Source organism: Martes martes, assembly GCF_963455335.1.
Source record: "Martes martes genome assembly, chromosome: 14".
In the NCBI taxonomy this organism is placed as follows: Eukaryota; Metazoa; Chordata; class Mammalia; order Carnivora; family Mustelidae; genus Martes; species Martes martes.
The window spans coordinates 63,303,848-63,325,446 of NC_137902.1; the positions used below are offsets into that span (position 1 = coordinate 63,303,848).

Sequence of the window (21,599 nt, forward strand, 5' to 3'; positions counted from 1 at the left end):
AGGGTTGTATTCCAAACTGATCATTACTGCAGCTCTGCTGCACTAATAATGTAATTCTCCAATGGAAATGTTTTCAGTAAAACGCTGTCAAGTGACACATATTTAAGATACAGTATGAAGAGGGGCTCCTGGGTGGCTCAGTGGGTTAAAGCCTCTGCCTTCGGCTCAGGTCATGATCCCAGTACCCTGGGATCGAGCCCTGCATTGGGCTCTCTGCTCTGCCTGCCTCTCTGTCTACTTGTAATCTCTGTCTGTCAAATAAATAAATAAAATCTTAAAAAAAAAAAAAAGATGTAATATGAGGAGAACATTTTTTTAAAAGATTTATTTATTTATTTATTTGACAGAGAGATCACAAGTAGGCAGAGAGGCAGGCAGAGAGAGGGAGAAGCAGGCTCCCTGCTGAGCAGAGAGCCAGATGCAGGGCTCAATCCCAGGACCCTGAGATCATGACCTGAGCCGAAGGCAGAGGCTTAACCCACTGAGCCACCGAGTCACCCCACAAAGAAGAAATTTTAAGGAAAGTCAAAGGCAAGAAGGGCTCCTTGTTTTCCTTCAATTCACTTAAAAGGCCAGCATTAGAAAAAGTACCCACATGGAGGATGAGTAACAGTGACTTAGGTGTTTAAGAAATAAGCACTTTATAAACTTCAGAAAAACAACACTCTGGCAGACAAAAAAGTTGGCGCATTCCACCTGGTGCTTAATATCCAGAAAATTTAAAAAATCATGTAAATATACCATATTCACTCTTTATTTGTGACCAGGGCCTCTCCTATGTCTGGTACTTCTGGGCAACATTACCTTCTCCAGTAGTTGACAACAAAAGGAGCACTTTTTATGGCATCTTTAGCCTCCTTAAGATGTTTTCTTACCCAGGATTTATTTATAGCAATTACGAGTTTGTAATTAATATGTAAAGCTGTTCCAAGGTATCTTTAGGTAGATCATTTTTTATAGAAATGCCATTGTATTCAACGTCACTGAATCACTTACATAGTATTAACTGAGGGGCCACAATGGTGCATTATACTTGACGCTTTGGTAGAAAAACAGTGCCTCATCCTTGCCTTCAAGGAAATTACAGTTGAATTGTGTTGACTATTTTAATCCACAAAAAATAATTTTAAAAAGTGTGTAGCATAGTGCATCATTATGTGCTTATTGGTGTAGTAAGAGTACCCAGTATTCAGCAGAAAGAGATAAACTAGAATAAAATAATAGAATGTGATTAAAGACATTGTCTATACCCTTCCTTTGAGATGCGATGCAATTAAAGAAGATTTGCTTTACTGAGGAAGTGGGGTTTGAATTAGACCTTAAAAAAATGAGTAGATTGAAAAAAATGTGAAATTAGAAGAGATTTAACAATTAATTTATCTCACTTCCTTAAATTTTCTTTGTATGAAGACATACATAACCTATTCAATTTTGCTTTGTCAAATAATCCATAAATACATAAAGTATATGTGATTAACAATGCTTTTAATGCCCAAAGACAGCTTATTTTCTTAATCCAAAGCTCACTTTATGTAATTATTCTTTTTGCAAACTACTAGTTGGTTATATTAACACTTGAGTAATCTTGACAAGAAGTTGCTTTAAGCAGTTAAAGATCCAGATGCTGATCAGCATGCATTAAGTGATTCAGCTTAATTGGTTCCATCTAGATAAATTACTTACCTCAGTTCCTATCACAATTTCTTCCCTGGTAGAGTAGAATAAAAACTCATATAGCTTGTAGTGTTGAAATAAGCTGAAATACAAAATAAATGTGCAACTCTGATAAGCTTATATTGGGAAAGAAAACAAATATGTAAGAGTATTTATTAAAGGAAAGTTGTTCATAATGATCAAACAAAAGACTTTAAACACTAATATGGAGTTAGCTACATCTTTTATTCCAAATGAATTGTCCAGAAATGGTGAGAAACTAATGATTTACTCTTTTGAGACGTTGACAGTATAACACAGTACATAATATAAGATCAGTAGATTAATCTGTGATGTGTGGATAGGTTTGGGATAAGGGAGCAACTACATTTTGACTTTTCTTGGTTGACAATCAAATAATGCACTGTCCCTAAATAACATTAAATTTCACATTATTTTTCATGTTTTGCTTCAAACCGGAGTCAATTTCCTCTGGAATGAATGGCATTGAATTCTATAATCTACTTCCATATCAATTACTTCTCATGTTCTCAAACTGTTTCAAGATTAAATTAATCTCTGATGTACCTGAAAATGATGCAACATGAACTGAAATCCATTTAGAAGGTATCTGGTTTTCTTGTAGAATATTTATTTGATCACAGGTCAAAGAGAGGAATTAATTTAAGAAAGATGATTCTTCAGTTTCTACCCAAAGATTAGGTGGTCAGTATATAAGAACTGTGAAGAGCTAAAGGATAGGAGTCTTAAAACAAGTTTTTCTAGTAAGTTTAAAGATTTCAGTGAAGTATTATTGAGAGTTAAAAATTTACTGAAGGGCTGATTTCTAATATCCTGTTTGTGATAATATTTGGATTTTTCTAATTCTCTTCCTGCTGGTTGGGAAAATTAATAGACTCATAATACAGCAAAATGCCTAAGAACAAAAAAATTGTCTTAGTGGTTTCTCTTTCACTCTGGTGCCTTTTGCTATTTAAGAAAATTGATTTTAATATAACTGAGAAATTAACATTTGCAAAATGTAGCTACAGAGCATGTATAATAATGGCTTCTCCTGAATGCTGTAATGGATCAAAGTTTCAATTCATTTGAAATCAATGAAGAAATCCTCAGGCAGCTGGGTCTCTCTGAGTTTTATCAGCAGTTGATTTCACTACTAACACAATCCATTAAAAAGTGATGGGTATGCAGACTTCAGTCATGGGTTTTTAAATTTTTTTGAAAAAAAAAAAAACCCTCGTATATTCAAATTAGTCATCAACACTCAGAAAACTAACTTAGCTTTTGACATTAGCTTGATTTGTTGGCTAGAAAATACATCAAGATTAGTGAAGTTTGATGATTCAATGAAGCAAAATAAATTCAAATTCTCCTTCCCTTACATTGCTTACCTAGAGAGTGCTTTAAGGTTAAAAATATTAGACTGGCAATAACTGATTTTGAGTAGAAAAATTGAAGCCTGTAGAGTATTTGGAAATAACTTGACTTCCTTTCAGTGAATTAGTGTAAAATTTTCCTTCCATATCATGTTACACAAATAAGTTAATTCATAAATCTTCCTTCTTGCAATTTTATAATCTTTCAGCCTTATTCTCCTCATTGCATATAGGAATTAGATTGTCTCATGCCAAAAGGAAAATTCACTTCTTGCAATGAAAATAAAATTCATGACTTGGATGCAGTGGTCAAAGATACAAGTTGGGACAAGGCCAGGACTAGTGTAAGACAGATGGGGGGAGGAGGACACCTACGTAGGAGGCATTTTTCAGGGGTAGGATAGTTGCCTCCATTGCCTCACTCTGGTCCCCATATTGGTTGAGGTTCTCTAACTTTATCAAGGAACTATTCGATGACTTCCTATGGGAACAAAGTGACACCTCTGCTATGGGAATACATTTCCTCTCTCTTCCTTTAGGAGGAAGACTTCCAGCTGACTCAAACCCCTAGACTATTTTGTTAAACATCTTGTCTTAGTTCTAAATCAAAGGAAGAAATAAAATGGGTCAAGACATCTGGGCTCTGTGCCAGGAAGTAGGATACCCTGTTGTGCACAGAGGGGCAGTGTTGATTTTCTTATATTGAGAAATGCCTGTGCACATTACCTTTACCTAATTCCCAATGAATGGGTAGAATACACAATGACAGAAGTGTACTTGGACCACATATATCTAAATGATGTCTTATACTGACAAGCTGCAGTAGCGTTTATATTTGTATATATTACATAAAACATATCAATGTAAATATTACATGAGTTGATTGGTCAGTACTTACAATAACATTAGAGAGGAATTTTGGTATTAGTTTTTTTTCACAGACACATGATGGAATATACAATTTAGATTCTATTAACAGCATCAAATAAAATTTCAATTTTATTGCCAGTTAAGTTTCATGTTCTATAGGTCATGTTCTAAAAACTACTCTCTCTTAAGTTGATGAGAGTTTTCACTGGTTGAGTAAATTTAATATCAGATTAAATTGAAACATGCTTATACTTTCAATAATTGAGTTAGCTTCATATTTATAAAACTTTGTAGTCATTAAAATGAAAAATATTATATGGTTTAACTGCCATTAAATTTATCTTTGTGGACCTATGAGTCATTCTAAATAGGAATTGTAGAAAATGACATTTGTCTTTACACAACTTCAGTATCAATTCTAGATATCACACTAACTGATATTTTATTTTTTTGTAACAGATGCATTTAAAATGTACAATTTCTTTAAATCACAATATGAAGATTTAATGGCATCAAAAATAATTCTGATTTACTTTACATGACTATCTCTCAAATACTACTTTTTGTTGTTGCTTTTAGAAATGAGACCAGAAATTTTTGGTAAGTAAAGTTATCCTGGTAAGCATTTAATGGTGACTAACACTGACATCCTTTCCTAACTTAACCATTTTCTGAAATGAAATGTCAAGAAATTCACTGATGAGTGTTTGTCCAGGGAGACAAGACGAAAGAGAAAAGAGGTGCCATCTTTCACCATCTAGAAGATATCATTAGGACATCTGCATGGGTTTAGCCGTTATGGTTAACTATCAGTCCCAGTGCCCATTATAAACCTCCGGGATTTAGAGCTCAGATGTAATAATGTGTTCTTCAAAGAGAGACCTGGTGGTCTCAAATAGATAAAGAAGAGAAAGAGGATGCTATATAAGTTTGCAGAGAATTCCCCTCACCCACTGATTCTGTTGGGCAGAAAGACCTCGGAGAAAAGATTCTCCAGTTCTGAATTTCCACTCCTTTCCTTCCTCCCACACAAGGACCTTGTTTTACTCTAATTAATATGAAGAGTACTGTAGTTTTTAGTGAGAGACATACATTAGGAGGTATATGTTTTATGCTAAGAAATCAGGTTATATCAGGTGTTATTATATAAAAAACATATTATATCATATACTATTATTAATTCATGCCAGAAACCAGTATGTAAGCATTATCAAATTAAACATATTAATATTTAAAAAGCTTCCAGACAACAGCCAGGATCTTTGCCAAGCAAATGATGAGCATGTCTAAGACATCATGCAGCATGCTTTATTTTGGAATTTTTAAAATTTAAAATTGGAAAACACTGCAGTATATAGTAATGGAGGAAAAGAGATATTCTGTAGAAGCTTTTAGTTGGGCAAAAGAAAGATTTTACCAACTCTTATTTAAATATTTGTGAACTCTATAAATGTCCCTTGGGAGAGATGCATGCCTCTAATGCAGACCTTGTGACAGATTATATAAAAGGATTTCTTAGTTCACCAATGAACAATCACTGTAATAAAAACACTTTCCCTCCATTCACCATCATTTTCTAAGCATAAAGAAAAACTTGATGAATTTAATTGGTAAATACTACAAAATATTTCAGGGCACATAATAAACCTAAGGAAACTTGCACATAAATCTCTTTAATTTCTAAACAAAACATCTAAAGTAAATGTTTAAATGGAAATGAATGTTATTCTAAAATGTGAAATTTTGATGCCAAGGCCAACTACTAAAATATAGTCTATTGTAATTAAGTCTGATTAATCTAAAAGAATAACTTTGTTAATAAAGTGATATTAATTAGAGATTCAGAGAAAAAAAAGAAATTTTTGGATAATCTATTATAATTTCAGATGAAATTATACTTATCAAATACAAACCTTTTTTTAAGAATGGAAGGCTAGCCAAAATCTCAATGTCCTGAACTTTACTTATTGGATGAAAGATTTTAATATTATCTCATTATTGGCTGGGTTAATTACAGCATAAATTCTGTAAATATCTAAAAACTGAATTCATTTTTATTTAATAGACATTTTGTAAAAGATAATGAAATGAAAAAATACATGCTACTGAAAGAAAATCCATACCTGATTTTTAAGTAATCGATGACAGCATTGGCTTGTTTCATATTAAAGACATTCCATTCCTCATATTTCTGTGACTGCGATGGTCCTGTTTCAGCCATAACTTCTCCAAGCCATTTTATGCTGTCTTCCAAAGACATATGCAGTGCTAAAATAAGATCCAAGGAAGTCTTAAGCATTATTTCGATAGATGTTTTGGGAAAAAATAATCCAAGATGTCCTTAGTGTGCAAATATTTACTTTTTCAATATTTGTGTGGACAATGGTAATAGCAATGTTTTTTTTAATGATAGGTTAATAATTACATTTTGTGTAAAAGAATAGCAGCTGATACACCCAACAATATAGTGCAACACAATTGTCTAAAGACTTTGTTTCCATTTTAAGATGCAAAGATAATTTAAAATCTACCCCAAAATTACTTTAAAATAGAAAATATGCTTTTTAATGATCTTAGAATAAGAGTATATATGGAAATGAAACAAAAGTTGTTTGGATTAGCTGGTGAGGAAGACCTACATAGTAGGTTCGGTTACTGTAGACAGGAGAGCTGATCAGAACTGAAAATGTAAATGAACAGAGTCAACCAACACTTGGCTTTGACTGATTGTTAACATGTGAGAATTTGGGACTGAAGATTTTCAATAGATGCCAGAAATATGTATTTTTATGTAAAACATCAAGATATTTTTTTCTTTTCCAAGCTACAGACTTATAACTTATGTAAGCTGTTTCTCAAATGTATGCCTGGTGGTTGTGGTGAGAGCCAGATGACAGCGCCGAGTGACGCTGACACCACTTTGCCACCATTACCAAAAATAAACAAGTCAGTGATTGTGGTCTCTTCTCTTGCAACTAAAAACAAACAAAAAAGCAAAAGTATCTTGTATGGCACGTGTCCAGTTGAAAAAAAAAGTAGATAAATGTCAAAAACTTTAGACTTAACATTTATAGTGTCTATGATACAAATAGGAACTTCCATCTTCTTTTCCTGTTTAGTTATGCTCATTTTTACTTGTGGCAGGCAAAATACTATTACACACACACACACACACACACACACAAGTGACGAGTGTAGACGTAAAACGGAAGAGTTTGGAGGTGGAGAACTGAGTCTCTAGCAAAGGCGAGTTTGGACCAGCGTCCTGGGGGAGGTGTCAGCTGGGGGCTTGGAGGAAGGCTCCAGGGAACACTGAGCTGTTCCATGTAAGCTCCTCCCTCCAGGTCAGTCCCAACCAAACCTCTCTGTCTCTCAGGAAACCAGTGCGGTTAGCACTTCTTGCTAACCGAGTGAATTTCTCAGGGCAGCAAGAGGGGGTAATGCACAGGATTTATGAGAACATAAGCTGATTGTTGGAAATAGCCACTTCCGGTTACACAGCTACCCTTTCATTTTGGGATGTGTTATGACCCCAGATTACTGATAAAATGATAGTAAAGCAATTAAAAATTTTAGGAAGACACTATAATCACTAACTTGCAATTTGTTTCATCTAGATTCCTATTTGTAGGAATTAGAATGAAACAAACTACGTTAACAATTAAAAACTGGTTTAATGAGTGGCAATTCGTCCCTCTCTCATAGCCTCCCTCCAGATCATCCTTTATATATGTTAGATACACAAATTATTGCTGGATAACTGAGCTTTCCTATATCATTCTAAGGGGAGCTCAATTATTATTGTACACTTTTTTCCCTACGATCAGCTTCTTTTGAAACTTTCTTGGGATAACTTCAGAAATGAAATATCTACTGGATAAAAGCAATTCAAAAATGAATGGATTAAAAATCTGAATCATTTTATTACTAAAATGGTATTAATTAGAGATGCAGAGAAAAAAGAAATTCTTAGATAATTGATTATAATTCCAGATGTAATTATACTTATCAAGCACAAAAATATATTTATATGACTATTTCCTTATGTTGAAATATAATTGACACTTTAAAACTGTTTTTCTATGTCTAATGTCTTTCTATATATAATGGCTTTAAAAATTAGGAAAGTTATCATTTCACTTATCTAACTGAAATATTTGCTCTTTTAAAAACCACATTTAGTGATGTGATTAAAATGTGAAAGATTAAACCATTTAAATAGTAAGTTCTGTTAGAAATAAAATTTATCTTCAAAAATTTACGGTAATGAAAGAGCATGCTAGTCACAATTAGTTGGAAGACTTAAGATGGTACCTTGTAACTGCTAACTACCCCTAACTTACTAGCTAGGTGAGCTGAGTTTCATTTTCTATATCTATAAATGTAGAATAAGACCAATTTTCAAAATTATAGTGCTGTTGTGAGGATCAAATAAGACATGCATGCCAAATACTTGGGAAACTGAAATGCTATGTACACTAGTATATTACGTATGTATAGTGTTTTCTAGAATTAGCATAAAGTTGGCAACATTTGATATAGTAGTAAGAAGGGTGAGTTTCTCACTCACAGTGGCTGATGCTTGTGACTTCAAGGAGTTACTTAATCTTTCTAAATCTCATTTACTTTTTAAAAAAATTTTTAAATGGAGAGAATAATAGAACTATTTCAAGATTGTGTGTGAATTAAATGAGACAGAATTTGGAAAGCAAATGCACGGTAACTGGCGAAAGTTAATCCTACCCAAATGTTACCTATTATTTTCATTCTTAATTAGGGGGAAACAATTCAATTTCATAGAACTAAAAAGTATCCAAGGTTATTTGCTAATATTCGTGTTATATACAATGGAATAAATCTAAGCCTATGGACCTGGACAGAGGTCAAATAATCTAATACTTGACAGCTTTGTTCTTGGTCAGGCTCTGGAAAAACTAAATCCAAAAATGTATACTGGTTTTTTGTTAGTTTGTTTGTTTAAAGATTTATTTATATATTTATTTGAGAGAGATGGATTGAGAGAGAGAACAGGAGCAGGAGGGCAGAGGGAAACAGAAAGAGAATCTTCAAAAGCAGACTTCATGCTGAGCGTGGAGCTGGACTTGGGGCTTGATCTCAGGATAATGAGATCAGGACCTAAGTGGAAACCAAGAGTCGGTTGCTCAAACGACTATGCCACACAGGCTCCCCAAAATGTGTATTAGTGAGAGAACTGTATATATCCCATGTTGCATAATCTTTTAGCTTGATTCACTCTGATTCCAGGTGGGTTGTCTGCAGTATGCCTTGTAGCGCAAGCTTGAGACAAGGAACAGATCAGAAACTGAATCGGGAGAAAATGTAGTTCCCTCACTGGAGTTTTATTAATGGGCAACCATGCTACAACTAACAGCCCCGACTATGTTCTCCGTAGCTTTTTCTATTAAAATGTTGCTGGATGGGAATGTTCACTATGGGCTCAGGACTCTACCACCTTTTAGTTTAAGTATAAACAGACTTTTCCTCTTTTTCTGGCATGCTTGGCTAAAATTATATTCTTTCCTCATGATAGTTATAACCTTGTTAGGTTTAAAAGTTTGAGAGGATTTTTTTTTTCCTTCCCAAAGGAAAAACTAGATCCCTGACTTTTTTGTCCTGCTTGAGTTTTATATGTGCACTTTCACTCTCTCCTAGTTTATGAGTAAATGGATGGATCCTGCTCAACTTTTTAAAATTCATTTTTGAACTGATATCAACAATATAAAATTTCACCTAAAAGAAATATTTTGAGTCAGTTGTAAGTTATGGAAAAAATTTAAAATGGAAATATCTTGTCAAATTTGGAATGTTAGATTCATGAAAATGTTTTACTTTTCTTTATTCTGTTTCTAGTTTGTGAACACTCAGTTTAAAGTTTGCAAACCATAGGACTGTTCACATCATATATTCTTTTTTACAATTTAATTTTTGCATAGGTGATACATTCACATGGTTCAAAAACCATATGTGAAATACATTGTAAAAAGGCTTCCTTAACCTTTGTTGCACACATGCTCAGTTCCCACACCCTTCCCTACAAAAAATTTTTCCCCAGTGTTGTTGAGGAATAATTGACATATGTCACTGTGTAAGTTTAAGGCACACAGCATGATTTATCGTGAGATGGTGGCTGCAGTGGCTTTAGTTAATATACATCTCACATAGATACAATAAAAAGAAAAGAAAGGAAAGAAGATAGAGGGGGAAAATTTTCCTTGTGATGAGAATTCTTAGGATTTACTCTCTTAATAACTTTCTTTTATACCACACAGTGGTGCTAACTGTAGTCATCATGTTTATTACATCCCTAGTAGTTATTTTGTAACTGGAAGTCTGTAACTTGACCACCTTCCACCTCTGGTAAACACAAGTCTGATCTCCTTTTCTATAGGTTCAGTGTTTTGTTTCTTTGTTTTTTTTTTTTGTTTTAAATTCTACATGTATGATTGTACGGTATTTGTCTTTCTTGGTCTGACATTTCATTTTGCATAATGCCTTCAAGTGCCATCCATGTTGTCACAAATGGTAGGAATTTTTTAGTTTTTATGGATGAATATCATTCCATTATTATATCTATACCACAACTTCTTTATTTACTAATTCATCAATAGACACTAGGTTGTTCCCGTATCTTGACTATCCTAAATAATGCCAAAATGAGGATGCAGATATCTTTTTGAGTTAGTGTTGTTGTTCCCTTTCGATATATTCCCAGAAGTGGGATTGCCAGGTCATACGGTTGTTCTATTTTTAATTTTTTGAGGAAACTGCATACTGTTTTCCATAGTGGTTGTACCAGTCTACAATCCCACCAACAATGCACAAGACTGCCTTTTTGTTCACATTCATGCCAGCATTTGTCATCTCTTGTTTTTTGATGATGGCCATTCTAACAGTCATGAGGTGGTATTTCACTGTGGTTTGAATCTGCATTTCCATAATGACTACTGATATTTTCATAAACCTGTTAGCCTTCTGAATATCTTCCGTGGAGAAATATCTATTCAAGTCTTTTGCCTATTTTTAAGCTGGGTTATTTATTTTTGTTTTATTGAGTTGTAGGTGTTCTTTGTACATTTTAGATACCTATGGAAAGTTTTTATTAGTTTTTTTTTCTGTATTTTCTTAGTATTCTTTGTATATATAACACATAAATTCTCACGTTTGTCTTTCATACACAAAAGCACACAATTCTACACCTTGTCTTACTCAATAACAATATACAATTCCCCATATCATACCCAGAAAACGTCCTCACTCTTTTATTTTTATAGCTGCATAGTATTCCATGTTAGGGATGAGTTAATCCCTACTGATAAACTTTTGATTTCAGAATAGTTTTAGCTTGACAGAAAAGTTTCAGTAATATCACAGAGAGTTCCCATATACCCCAGACAGTTTCCCATATTGCTCACATTGCTGTAGTACATTTGACACGACTAATGAACAAATATTGATACTTTATTATTGTCTAAGTTTATACTTTCTTTGGATTTCTTTATTTTTTAGTTTTTAAAGATTTTACTTATTTATTTGACAGAGAGAGATCACAGTAGACAGAGAGGCAGGCAGAGAGAGAGGGAGAGAGGGAAGCAGGCTCCCTGCTGAGCAGAGCTCCCGATGCAGGACTCGATCCCAGGACCCTGAGATCATGACCTGAGCCGAAGGCAGCGGCTTAACCCACTGAGCCACCCAGGCACCCTATTTTTTAGTTTTTATTGAAGTCTTTTTTTTCCGTTTTAAGATCCCATCCAGGATACCACATTACACTCAGTCATTATGTCTCCTTAGACCCTACGGTTTCTCGGACTTGCCCCAGTTTTGATAGCTTCGACAGTTTTGAGAGGTACGAGTTGGAAATATTGTAGTAAGTCCTTCAATTTGGGTTTGTCTAAATTTTTCTCATGATTAGACAGGGATTAAGGATTTGGGGGAGAAAGACCACTGTGCCATTCTTATCATGTTATATCAAGGGCATATGATATTTGACATGGCTCTTCATTAACGATGTCAGCCTTAGTCACCTGGTTGAAACAGTATTTATTTGGCTTCTCTGCTGTAGAGTTCCAGTTTTTCCCACTTCCCACGCTGTCCTCTTTGGAAGGAAGTCACTGTATAGCTCATACTGAAAGGGTGAAGAATTGTGCTTTAACTTCTGGAAGGTGAATTATCTACATAAATTATTAGGAATTCTGTATTAGGAATTTGTATGTTACCCAGTTGATTATTTATACAAATCATTAATTTGTATCAGTATGGATTTGTGGATGTTAATTTTATACTTTGGACTATAATTCAATATACTATGTTATTTTGTTCAAATTGTTCCAACTTGGGACAGTGGAATTTTTTCAGTTGTCTTCTCTATTCCATTGACATACCACCAGCATTTTGATTTTTTGAGCACTTACTCTTAGTTACTACAATATGCGCCAGGCTCATCTTCTATGTTCCCTGCTCCAGGTCTACAATCAGCCATTTCTCTAATGAGCCCTGGTTTCTTTTATTGGAGAATTAAATTATAAAGCAAGACCTGGATCCTGGGTATGCTCATTAATATTGGATGTCATTGCTTCTAGGCCCTCTCCATGGAGAGAGCTAAGATGCATATATGTGTAAATTTGACATACAACTATACATCTGTATCTACATTATGTTAAACATGAGTCACGCTAATGTCTCCAGGTGATATTTCTAAGTTTTTGCTTTTACAAACATTACTGCAACTGATGACTTTACATACACGTGTGTAAGTGGATATATAGGATAAATTCCCAAATGTAGAATTGCTGGGTCAAAGGGGACAGTATATTTGTAAGTTTGATAGATAGCTGCTAACCTAAACTTCATGGGGAGGGATTTATATATATACTTCCTTTAGTAATATAAGATAGTACCTATTTTCTCATAGCTTTGACAGTTCAAAATGCTACCAAAATTTTACAATTTTGTCAATCTGATATATGACAAATGACATTTCTGTGTAGTTTTAATTAGAATTTTCCTTATTATCTTTAATTACATTTTTCATTTGTTTAAGAATCACTTGTTTGGGGGTACCTGGGTGGCTCCGTCAGTTAAGCTTCAGACTCTTAGTTTCAGGTCAGGTTATGATCTCACAATCCAGCCGGGTGTCAGGCTCTGCACTCAGTGGGGAGTCTGCTTCTGATTCTTTCTCCGTCTCCCTGTGCCTCTCCCCCAACTTACGTGTGTGTGCGCGCGCGCGCGCACGTGCGTTCTTTCCCTCTCTCTCAAATCCAATCTTAAAAAAAAACCTCTTGTATTTATTTAGTCAGATCTTTGGCTTGATCTTCTATTGCATTATTGGTCTTTTTCTTCTTGCTTCTGCATACTCTTTTTATATTATAGAACTTAATAGTTTGCTGGTGTCTGCGATGCAATAATTTTCCCAGTTACTTATTCTTCTTTTAATTTTTCTTTTGGTATTTTTTCTTTGTAGACTTTTAGTTTTATATATCAACTTTAATTATCTTTGTCTTTATGTCTTTGGAATTTTGAGGCATATTTATAAAGGTTTTCCCCACCCAAGGTTGTAAGAAATTAATTCATATTTTCCTACAACATTTTTATAGTTCCAATTATTTTATATTTAAGTAAAAATGTGACACACTTGAAATATATTTTGGTTTATGGACAGAAAGAGGGTTGGATTCAATTTTATTTTTTTCTAGATGGACACAATATTATTTATTGAATAGTACATATTTTCATCATAGATTTGAGATGTCATTCTATCAAATACTGAATTCCAATGCTTGGGTCTATTTCTACACTTTCCATTGTGTTCTTTTGGTCTGTTTGGTCATTAACCACTGTGTTCAAATATTTGAGATTTTATAACACTACTATTACTAATTCTACTGCTAAAAACAAAATATGTTATGGTTTATTACAGTTTTTAAAGACAATTTGTATTTGCTTACTTTCCATATTTTTTAAGAATCATCTTGCCTAGTAAGCCACCCCAGGCAAAAACATCAACAACAAAAAACTTGGTATTTTTATTGAAATACTAATATTATCTGTTAATTTAGAAAGATTTAGCTTCTTTATGATGTGGAGTGTTTCCAAGAATGTTGTAAGGTTTTTCTGAATGTAGAAAACTTCCTTGTGACCTTTAAAAGTTCTGAAGTTTTTTCACATAGGACTTGTACATTTCTTTTTAAAGTTTATTCTTAGTTTTTTGTTAGAGTGTATATATATTTTGTTTTCATTAAATCCCTTTCTTTTTCTACATATATATTTTTAAATTATTATTAGAGTTCCTCAATTTTTACTTAATATTCTAGAAAAAGAATAAGAAATTTCAAGCATCCCATCTATGATATCACATTATATTTAGTAGTCCCGTCTCCTGAGGTTCCCCTAGAGTGCACATTTCTCAATCTTTTCCTATTTTTTTTGATAACCTTGCCAGATTGGGAAGTACCAGTCAGATAGTTTGTACAATGTTCCTCAGTTTGGGTTTGTCTAACGTTTTCTTCTTGGTTGACATGAGTTATGCCTTTTGATAGCTTTGCCTATTTTTAATAGGATTATTTGTTTTCTTATTGTTTTGAGAGCTCTTTATATGTTACAGAGACAAGTCTTTTGTAAAATATGTGATTTACAGATATTTTTTCCCTATCTGTAACTTGTCCATTCTTTTAACAATGACTTTTCATAAAACAAAAGTATTATAATTTTATGAAGTCTAATTTATCTTTTTTTTTCCTATATGTATCATGTTCTCGGGGTCATGTCTAAGAAATTCTTGTAAAACCCAGGTCATGAAGATTTTCTCCCAATTTTCTTCTAAAAAATTTATAGCTTTCCATTCTAACTTTATGCCTATGATCCATTTAGAGCTAATTGTATCAAATAAAATGCTTAGGCTGAACTATATATTTTTTCAATATAGATAGAAATTGTTCCAACATTTGTTGAAAAGACTACACTATTCTGTTGAATTGTTTTACATATTTATAAAAAAAAATCAGATGACCACTTTTGCATCAGTGTATTTCTGAATTCTGTCTTCTGTTTCATTGAGCTATGCTTTTATCCCTTCACTAATTCAACATTGACTTTATTATTGTAACGTTATAGTAAGCCTTAAAACTGGGTGTATGCTTTTTTGGAGCTTTATCCTTATTTTTGAAGTTGTTTTACCCATTCTAATTCCTTAGCCATTCCATATAAATTTAGAAATCAGCATGGGTATGTATAGAGAAAAATCCTGCCAGAATTTAGATTGACATTGCATTAAATCTACAGATCAATTTGGGGAAAACTGACATCTTTAGCATGTGGAAACTTCTAATCCAACAACACAGTAAGTTTTTTGTTTATTTAGGTTTTCTTCCATGTCTTTTATCATCATTTTATAGTTTTTTTAGTATACAGATCTTGTAGATTTTTGTCAGATTTATGCTTATTTTTTATTTTTTGAGCTATTGTAAATAATGCTATTTATTAAAATTCTGGTATACAATGTATATTGCTAGTGCATTGAAATACAATTGACTTTTATGTTTTATCTTATTCTTGCAATCTTATTAGTTCTAGGATTTTTAAAAATTCTGTTTAATATTTTATATAGACAATCCTTTCATCTGAGAACAGGGACTGTTTTATTTTCTCCTTCTCCTCTATTTCTTTTTCTTACACTATTGCACTTATTGCTAAGACTTTCTTTCAGTTCTGTGTTAAATAGGAGTGGTGAGAGTAGACATTCTTGCCCTGACTCTGATCTTACAGGACAAGCATCTGGTCTTTCACCACTAAGTGTACCAACTGGTTTAGGTTTGTTGTACATGTCTTTTATGACATTGAAGAATATCGATTTTCTCAGTTTTCTAACTCTTTTCTAAAATTATGAATGGATGTTGTATTTAGTCAAATGCTTTATCTGCATCTATTTATATGATCATGCAGCTTTTCTTCTTTAGAATATTTACATTGATGAGATTTTCAAATATTGAACCAGCATTGATTTCTGGGATAAACCCCAACTAGTCATGTGTACTATTCTTTTTATAGGTTGCTTGATTCATTTCGATGTTTTGTTGAAAAATTTTTTGTTTATGTTCATGAAGGATGTTGGTCTGTAGTTTCTCCTCCTCCTCCTTTTGCTGTTGTTGCTGCTCTCTTCCTCCTCTCCCTCCCTCTCCTTTTTCTCCTCCTCCACCTTCTTCTCACTCTCTCTCTCTGTTTCTCTCTTTCACACTGTCTTTGTCAGGTTTTGGTATGAAGATAATTCTAGCCCCATAAAATGAGTTAGGAAGAATTCTTTCTTCTACTATTTCTGGAAGAGATTATGTATAATTGGTGGCATTTCTTCATTAAATGTTTGATAGAATTTTCCAGTGAAAATATCTAGACCTGGAGATCTTTTCCTAAACGTTAAATAAGTCAATCACTTAAATAGTTATAAGACTATCATGTTATCTATTTCATCTTGCACAAGATTTGCTGGTTTGTGGTTTTGGAGGATTTGGTTCATTTCCTTTTTGTTTCCTAATTTATGTACATAAGTAGTTTTTTCCTAATATTCTTTTAATGTATACAGAGTCTGTAGTGATATCCTCATCTTTTTTATCCCTGATAATGACAATCTGTGCCTTGTATCTTTTTTCTTCCTTAGTCAAGTTTTGCTTCATGTTTATCAGTTTTATTGATATTTTCAAATATCCAGATTTTGGTTTCATTGATTTTGTCTATTGGGTTTTTTTTTCAATTTCATTGATTTCTGTTCTTTAGTATATCTTTCTTTCCTGCTTGATTTCTGCTTATTTTTAAAAATTGGCTTCCTAAGGCTTAAGTTTAGATTATTTTTAGATTTTTTCTAATATAAGTATTTAATGATATAAACTTCCCTCTTATCATTGACTCAGCTGTACCACATAAATTTTCATGTTCTATTTTTACTTACAAATCTTTTCTAGTATCTGCTTAGATATAGGAGACCCACATACTACTTAGAATTGTATTGTTTAATGTGTGTTTGAAGATTTTCCTGGCATATTTCTGCTATTAATTTCTTGTTTAATCCCTTTGTGATCAGACAACATATTTGTATGATTTCAATTATTTTAAATTTAAGATTGTTATATGACCCAGAATATGGTCCACCTTGATGAATATTCCATGTGCATTTGAAAACAATGCCTATTCTGTTTTCGGGTGGACTGTTCTGTAAATGTCAAATAGACCCAGTTAGTGGATGGTGTTTTTCTTTTGGTTTAGTCTGTCTGTAGTCCAATCAGCCTCCTGAATTTATAAATTTATGCCTTTTGCCAACTTTGGGAAGTTTTCAGTCATTATTTCTTCAAATGTTTGTTTAGCACATACTCTTTCTGCTGTCTTTCTGAGACTCTAACAATATGTATATCAGAACTTTAATTGTCTCACAGGTCCCTGAGGTTTTGTTCATTTGTTTGCCAATCTTCTTTTCTCTGTATTGTTCAGATTGGATAATTGCCATCACTCTTTGTTCAAGTTCACTGATTTTTTTCCTTTGTCTCTTCTCCATTTTGCTATTATTTCTATCTAATGAGATTTTAATTTCGGTTATTGTATAATTTTGTTCCAAAATTTCCATTTATTTTTTCTTTATACCTTCCATTTTTTCTTTCATGATTCTTTTTAAAATTTATTTCAAGGATGTTCACGGTTGTTCATTTAAGCACTTTTGTAATACCAGTTTCAGTCTTTAACATATAATCTCAATATCTATTTCATCTTATAGTTGGCATCTATTTATTATTATTTTCCATGCAAGTTGAGAGTTACATGGTTCCTTGTTTGCCAAGTAATTTTGGCAATGGTGTTGAAAGATTACTGTTTAGAGACATGTAGTACTCAAGGAGTCTATAAATATTTGTCCATTTCCTCATTAGGGAAAAAAAACAACCAAAGTCTGTCTGATCAGTTAATATCATACAAATTAGTTTCATTATCAAATTTAATTATTTTTTTCTTCTATTGCTCCAATTATTTATCTTTTTGCTTTTTAAAGATTTTATTTATTTATTTGAGAGAGAGAGAGAGAAAGAAAGAGAGCATGAGCAGGCGAGAGGGACAAGCAGACTCCCCACTGAGCAGGCAGCCTGACACAGGGCCTGATCCTAGGAGATTGGGATCATGACCTGAGCTGAAGGCAGATGCTTAACCTACTGAGGTAGTGGTTATAATACCTCCCATGCAGGAGTTGCTCTGAGGTTCAATAATGCATGTTAAAGATTAGAGCCAAACTAATGCCTAGCACACAGAGTTGGCAATATATCAGTGATAGATTTCTCTCTTTTCTTTCTTCCAAGAAGCAATTGTATTTATTCTGAAAAAAAAAAAAAATCAACTGAAGAGTGCTCTAAGGAAGAATTTCCAAATTTCCTATAGTAACTCATTCCAAAGTTATATAAGAAAAAAAGTCACAAAATCTAAGTGTATGTGAGTAATGTCCATTTAATGGGGTTTAGATATCGACTTAAGTACCTCCTCTCAGGGGCGCCTGGGTGGCTCAGTGGGTTAAAGCCTCTGCCTTCGGCTCAGGTCATGATCCCAGGATCCTGGGATTGAGCCCCACATCGGGATCTCTGCTCGGCAGGGAGCCTGCTTCCTCCTCTCTTTCTCTGCCTGCCTCTCTGCCTACTTGTGATTTCTGTCTGTCAAATAAATAAATAAAATCTTAAAAAAAAAAAAAAGTACCTCCTCTCATTAGTCATTTATGAGATATCCCAGTAATACTTGTAGGTAAGATGAAATGAAAACAGTTCAAACAATGAAAAAATACCTAAATAAATGTGAACTACATGACATTTTGGGGACATATAGCATTGATAAGATTTTAAAATGAAGTTAACATATCTTTGGCAAGTTAATTAAGAGAACTTGAGCCTATTAAATACTGTTTGAATTTCACAACTTAAGGAGGGTTGAACTATATATATTTGCTCTACCCAGAAAATAAACCTGTAATTTTCACTGAAGGAATTACAAGAAAATTAGGAACTTTTGCTTAAGAACATTAATTTAGATAGTGGACTAAATTTTCTTTTAAAAAAAAGAAAAAATAATGTACTTACTTCTAAGATTATGAAGTAACATATCTAGTAAAGTCATAAATTTTGAATATTGAATAACAGAAAATTCCATTCCTCTAGCCCACAAAAATCCAGATACATAATAATCTAGTAGAATGGCTTCCTTTAGACAGGTGTGAAGGTTTTTGAAATTCAAAAACTTTTTCAATTTTCTGTAACAAAAAGAAAATCCAGACATTAAAATCAGACATTAAAATGCACAGCTCCTTTTCTAAGTTTTGAAAACACAAATATTTTTCTTGAATGAAAATTCTATAATGCCCTAAATCCAAAAATATTCAGTCATATCAAAATTCTAAGTCCACAATGACATTCAAAAGGAAAACAGAGAGAGGGAAGAGGAAGAAGAGATAAAGAGAGCAAGAGTCAGCACTATTGTTGGTCTTCTTCTTCCATTTGGTCTCTTCTTGTAATTCTCCTTCTCACCTTCCTCCTCTTCTTCCTTCTTCTGTCTTTGAAGTACAGCAACTCATTTTGTCTATGCTATAATTTTCTATTAACCTTCAATTTTTTTTTTCCAAATCATTTCCTTTTCATTTTTTTATACTTTTCTCAATACCATCTTCTAGGTCTCTTAGTGTTTTCAGCAGTGTTAATTGCCCCTTGGGCTGTTTACAGAGCTCTCTCTTTTCTACTCTGCCTTTTTACGTGCTTTATTACCTTTTATTTCTTGTTATCTCTTCCTTGAGTTTTTATATCTCTATTTTATACTCTTGTTGTGGTTGCTTCATAAGTTGTCCTTTTTAATTCATGATAATTGTTTGATTATCTTTTTTTTTTTTTTCTGCTCATGGCTATATTCATTTGGTTGTATTTTCTTTCTTGCCAGTTTTTTTCTCCCTACTCTTTAATTACTTTTTTTTCTCAAAATGGTTTTGTATGCATATTCCTTGTTTTTTTTTTTTTTTTTTTTACTCAGACTTGGCCATGTGACAAGCTATTTTCTGTACAGAATAAGTTTGTGTCATTTATTCTAGTTTTTTACTGTTTTTTCAATTAGTGGGGGAAAGGAAAAAAAAAGTAGGATGGGTTCTCATTACCATAACATAAACAATCTATTTCTTGTAAATATGAGAATTATCTGTTCTAAGCCTGTATATCCTGTCCTGCTATTGCAAACAAGTGTTCTTGAAATAGCACTTCAGGGTTTTCTTCTTACCTAGGAGAATAATTACGTTTTTTAACTCACTCTAAAATCTTCAACTATGTGTATCTTTCTCATTCTTTCTCTTCCACTTCTGCTTGAACTATAATGCTTCTGGCAGTCATCCTCTATTTTGTGGTTTGGATGTATAGCATTCTCCTTGTTTGGATAAAGAAGTTATTGGTATTTCCTTGTTGCTTATATGTCATTTCTGAAGGACTGTGTGTGGGTGTGTGACAACTTTATACTACCATTTTCAAAAAAGGAAGTCCTTATTACTCATAATATTGAAATAGGTTCTATAATCAGAATAAATAGAGCAGGATGAAACAAGTTTGGGAAAAAATTAAGCTGATGTTGCATTTAACCTCTAACATCCAACTCATCTACAGTGGTGTCAAGGTAGACCTCAATGGCAAAAGTGAGTCCTGATTCCTCTAAACCAATTAAGATAATCTCCCCCTCTTCCCATAATGCAATATAATGGTATTCAATATATGGTATTCTCTATAGTAACTACTGGTCTGTGGTGGGCACTCTTCTAAATTGTTCTAATTCTTAAGGATGAGGTTTATTTTATTCTGTGGAACAAAAATACAAGAGTAAATAAGTATGTTTGATTGCTACTGGCAGCCATCTTATAGTCATAAGAAAATCAATTCTAAAATTATAAATTTCTTGATGATACTATGGAGGACTTGAGTCAATCAACTCTGGAGTCAAATACCTCTGAACATTTTATTCCCAACAGTTAGTCTTCCTTCTAACTGTACATTTCATCTGCCATCTCCATGCTGTTCCTTAAAAAAAAATTAAATATTTGACTTAAATAGTTGATGTGCTCTTTGCTTTTAATTTTCATTTTTTCAGTGTCTGATTATATTTAAATGAAGCCAACTATTTGTCTAAGAGTATTTTAGTGAAACTTCTTTGACTACCTCTATCTTTGCTCTCCCCCACCTCCCCTCCACCACCTTCCCTAGTACCATTTGAATCTTAACCTTCAACTTCAATTGCAGGGCTGAATATTCACCATTTCTATTCTCTGCTCACATATTTCACCCCAAAGGAGGTTATGCAGGGAAGCATCTGGAGCAAGATGCTGCTGCAATTTGAATGCAAAGGTTCCATGCATTTTACTGGCAAATCTTTAAGTTTTTCGTCTGGGGATAAGGGAAGACGGGACGTGGGAGAGGAGAGAAGGCTATAGCTGTGGCATTAGAGACTATGGGGAAAGAGAAAGATACTTAACTGGGATTTAGGAAGTTTTACTATAGTGACAGGTGATGTAACTATCTACTTCGTCTCATCAAGAAGCCCAGGAAAGGTATTACATTATTCCTACATGCTCTTGAAATTGGAGTGCATCTTATTTTTTAAATATGATGACATTCAGAAATAAGCCTTAAGGCA

At 33.2% G+C, this 21,599-nt stretch overlaps 1 protein-coding gene across 1 annotated transcript in view; it reads right to left on the reverse strand.

Moving 5' to 3' along the window:
• Positions 1–1,469: 1,469 nt before the first annotated feature.
• CABCOCO1 (ciliary associated calcium binding coiled-coil 1) overlaps positions 1,470–21,599 on the reverse strand; it is a gene marked incomplete at its 5' end in the record, with an annotated part of 32,763 nt that continues 12,633 nt past the window's right edge. The window contains 3 exons of the mRNA XM_080822936.1: positions 1,470–1,756; positions 6,044–6,188; positions 19,025–19,194. Of these exons, the coding sequence (XP_080679062.1) occupies positions 1,648–1,756; positions 6,044–6,188; positions 19,025–19,194 (424 nt within the window). The 3' untranslated portion in view covers positions 1,470–1,647. The remainder of the gene's footprint in view (positions 1,757–6,043; positions 6,189–19,024; positions 19,195–21,599) is intronic.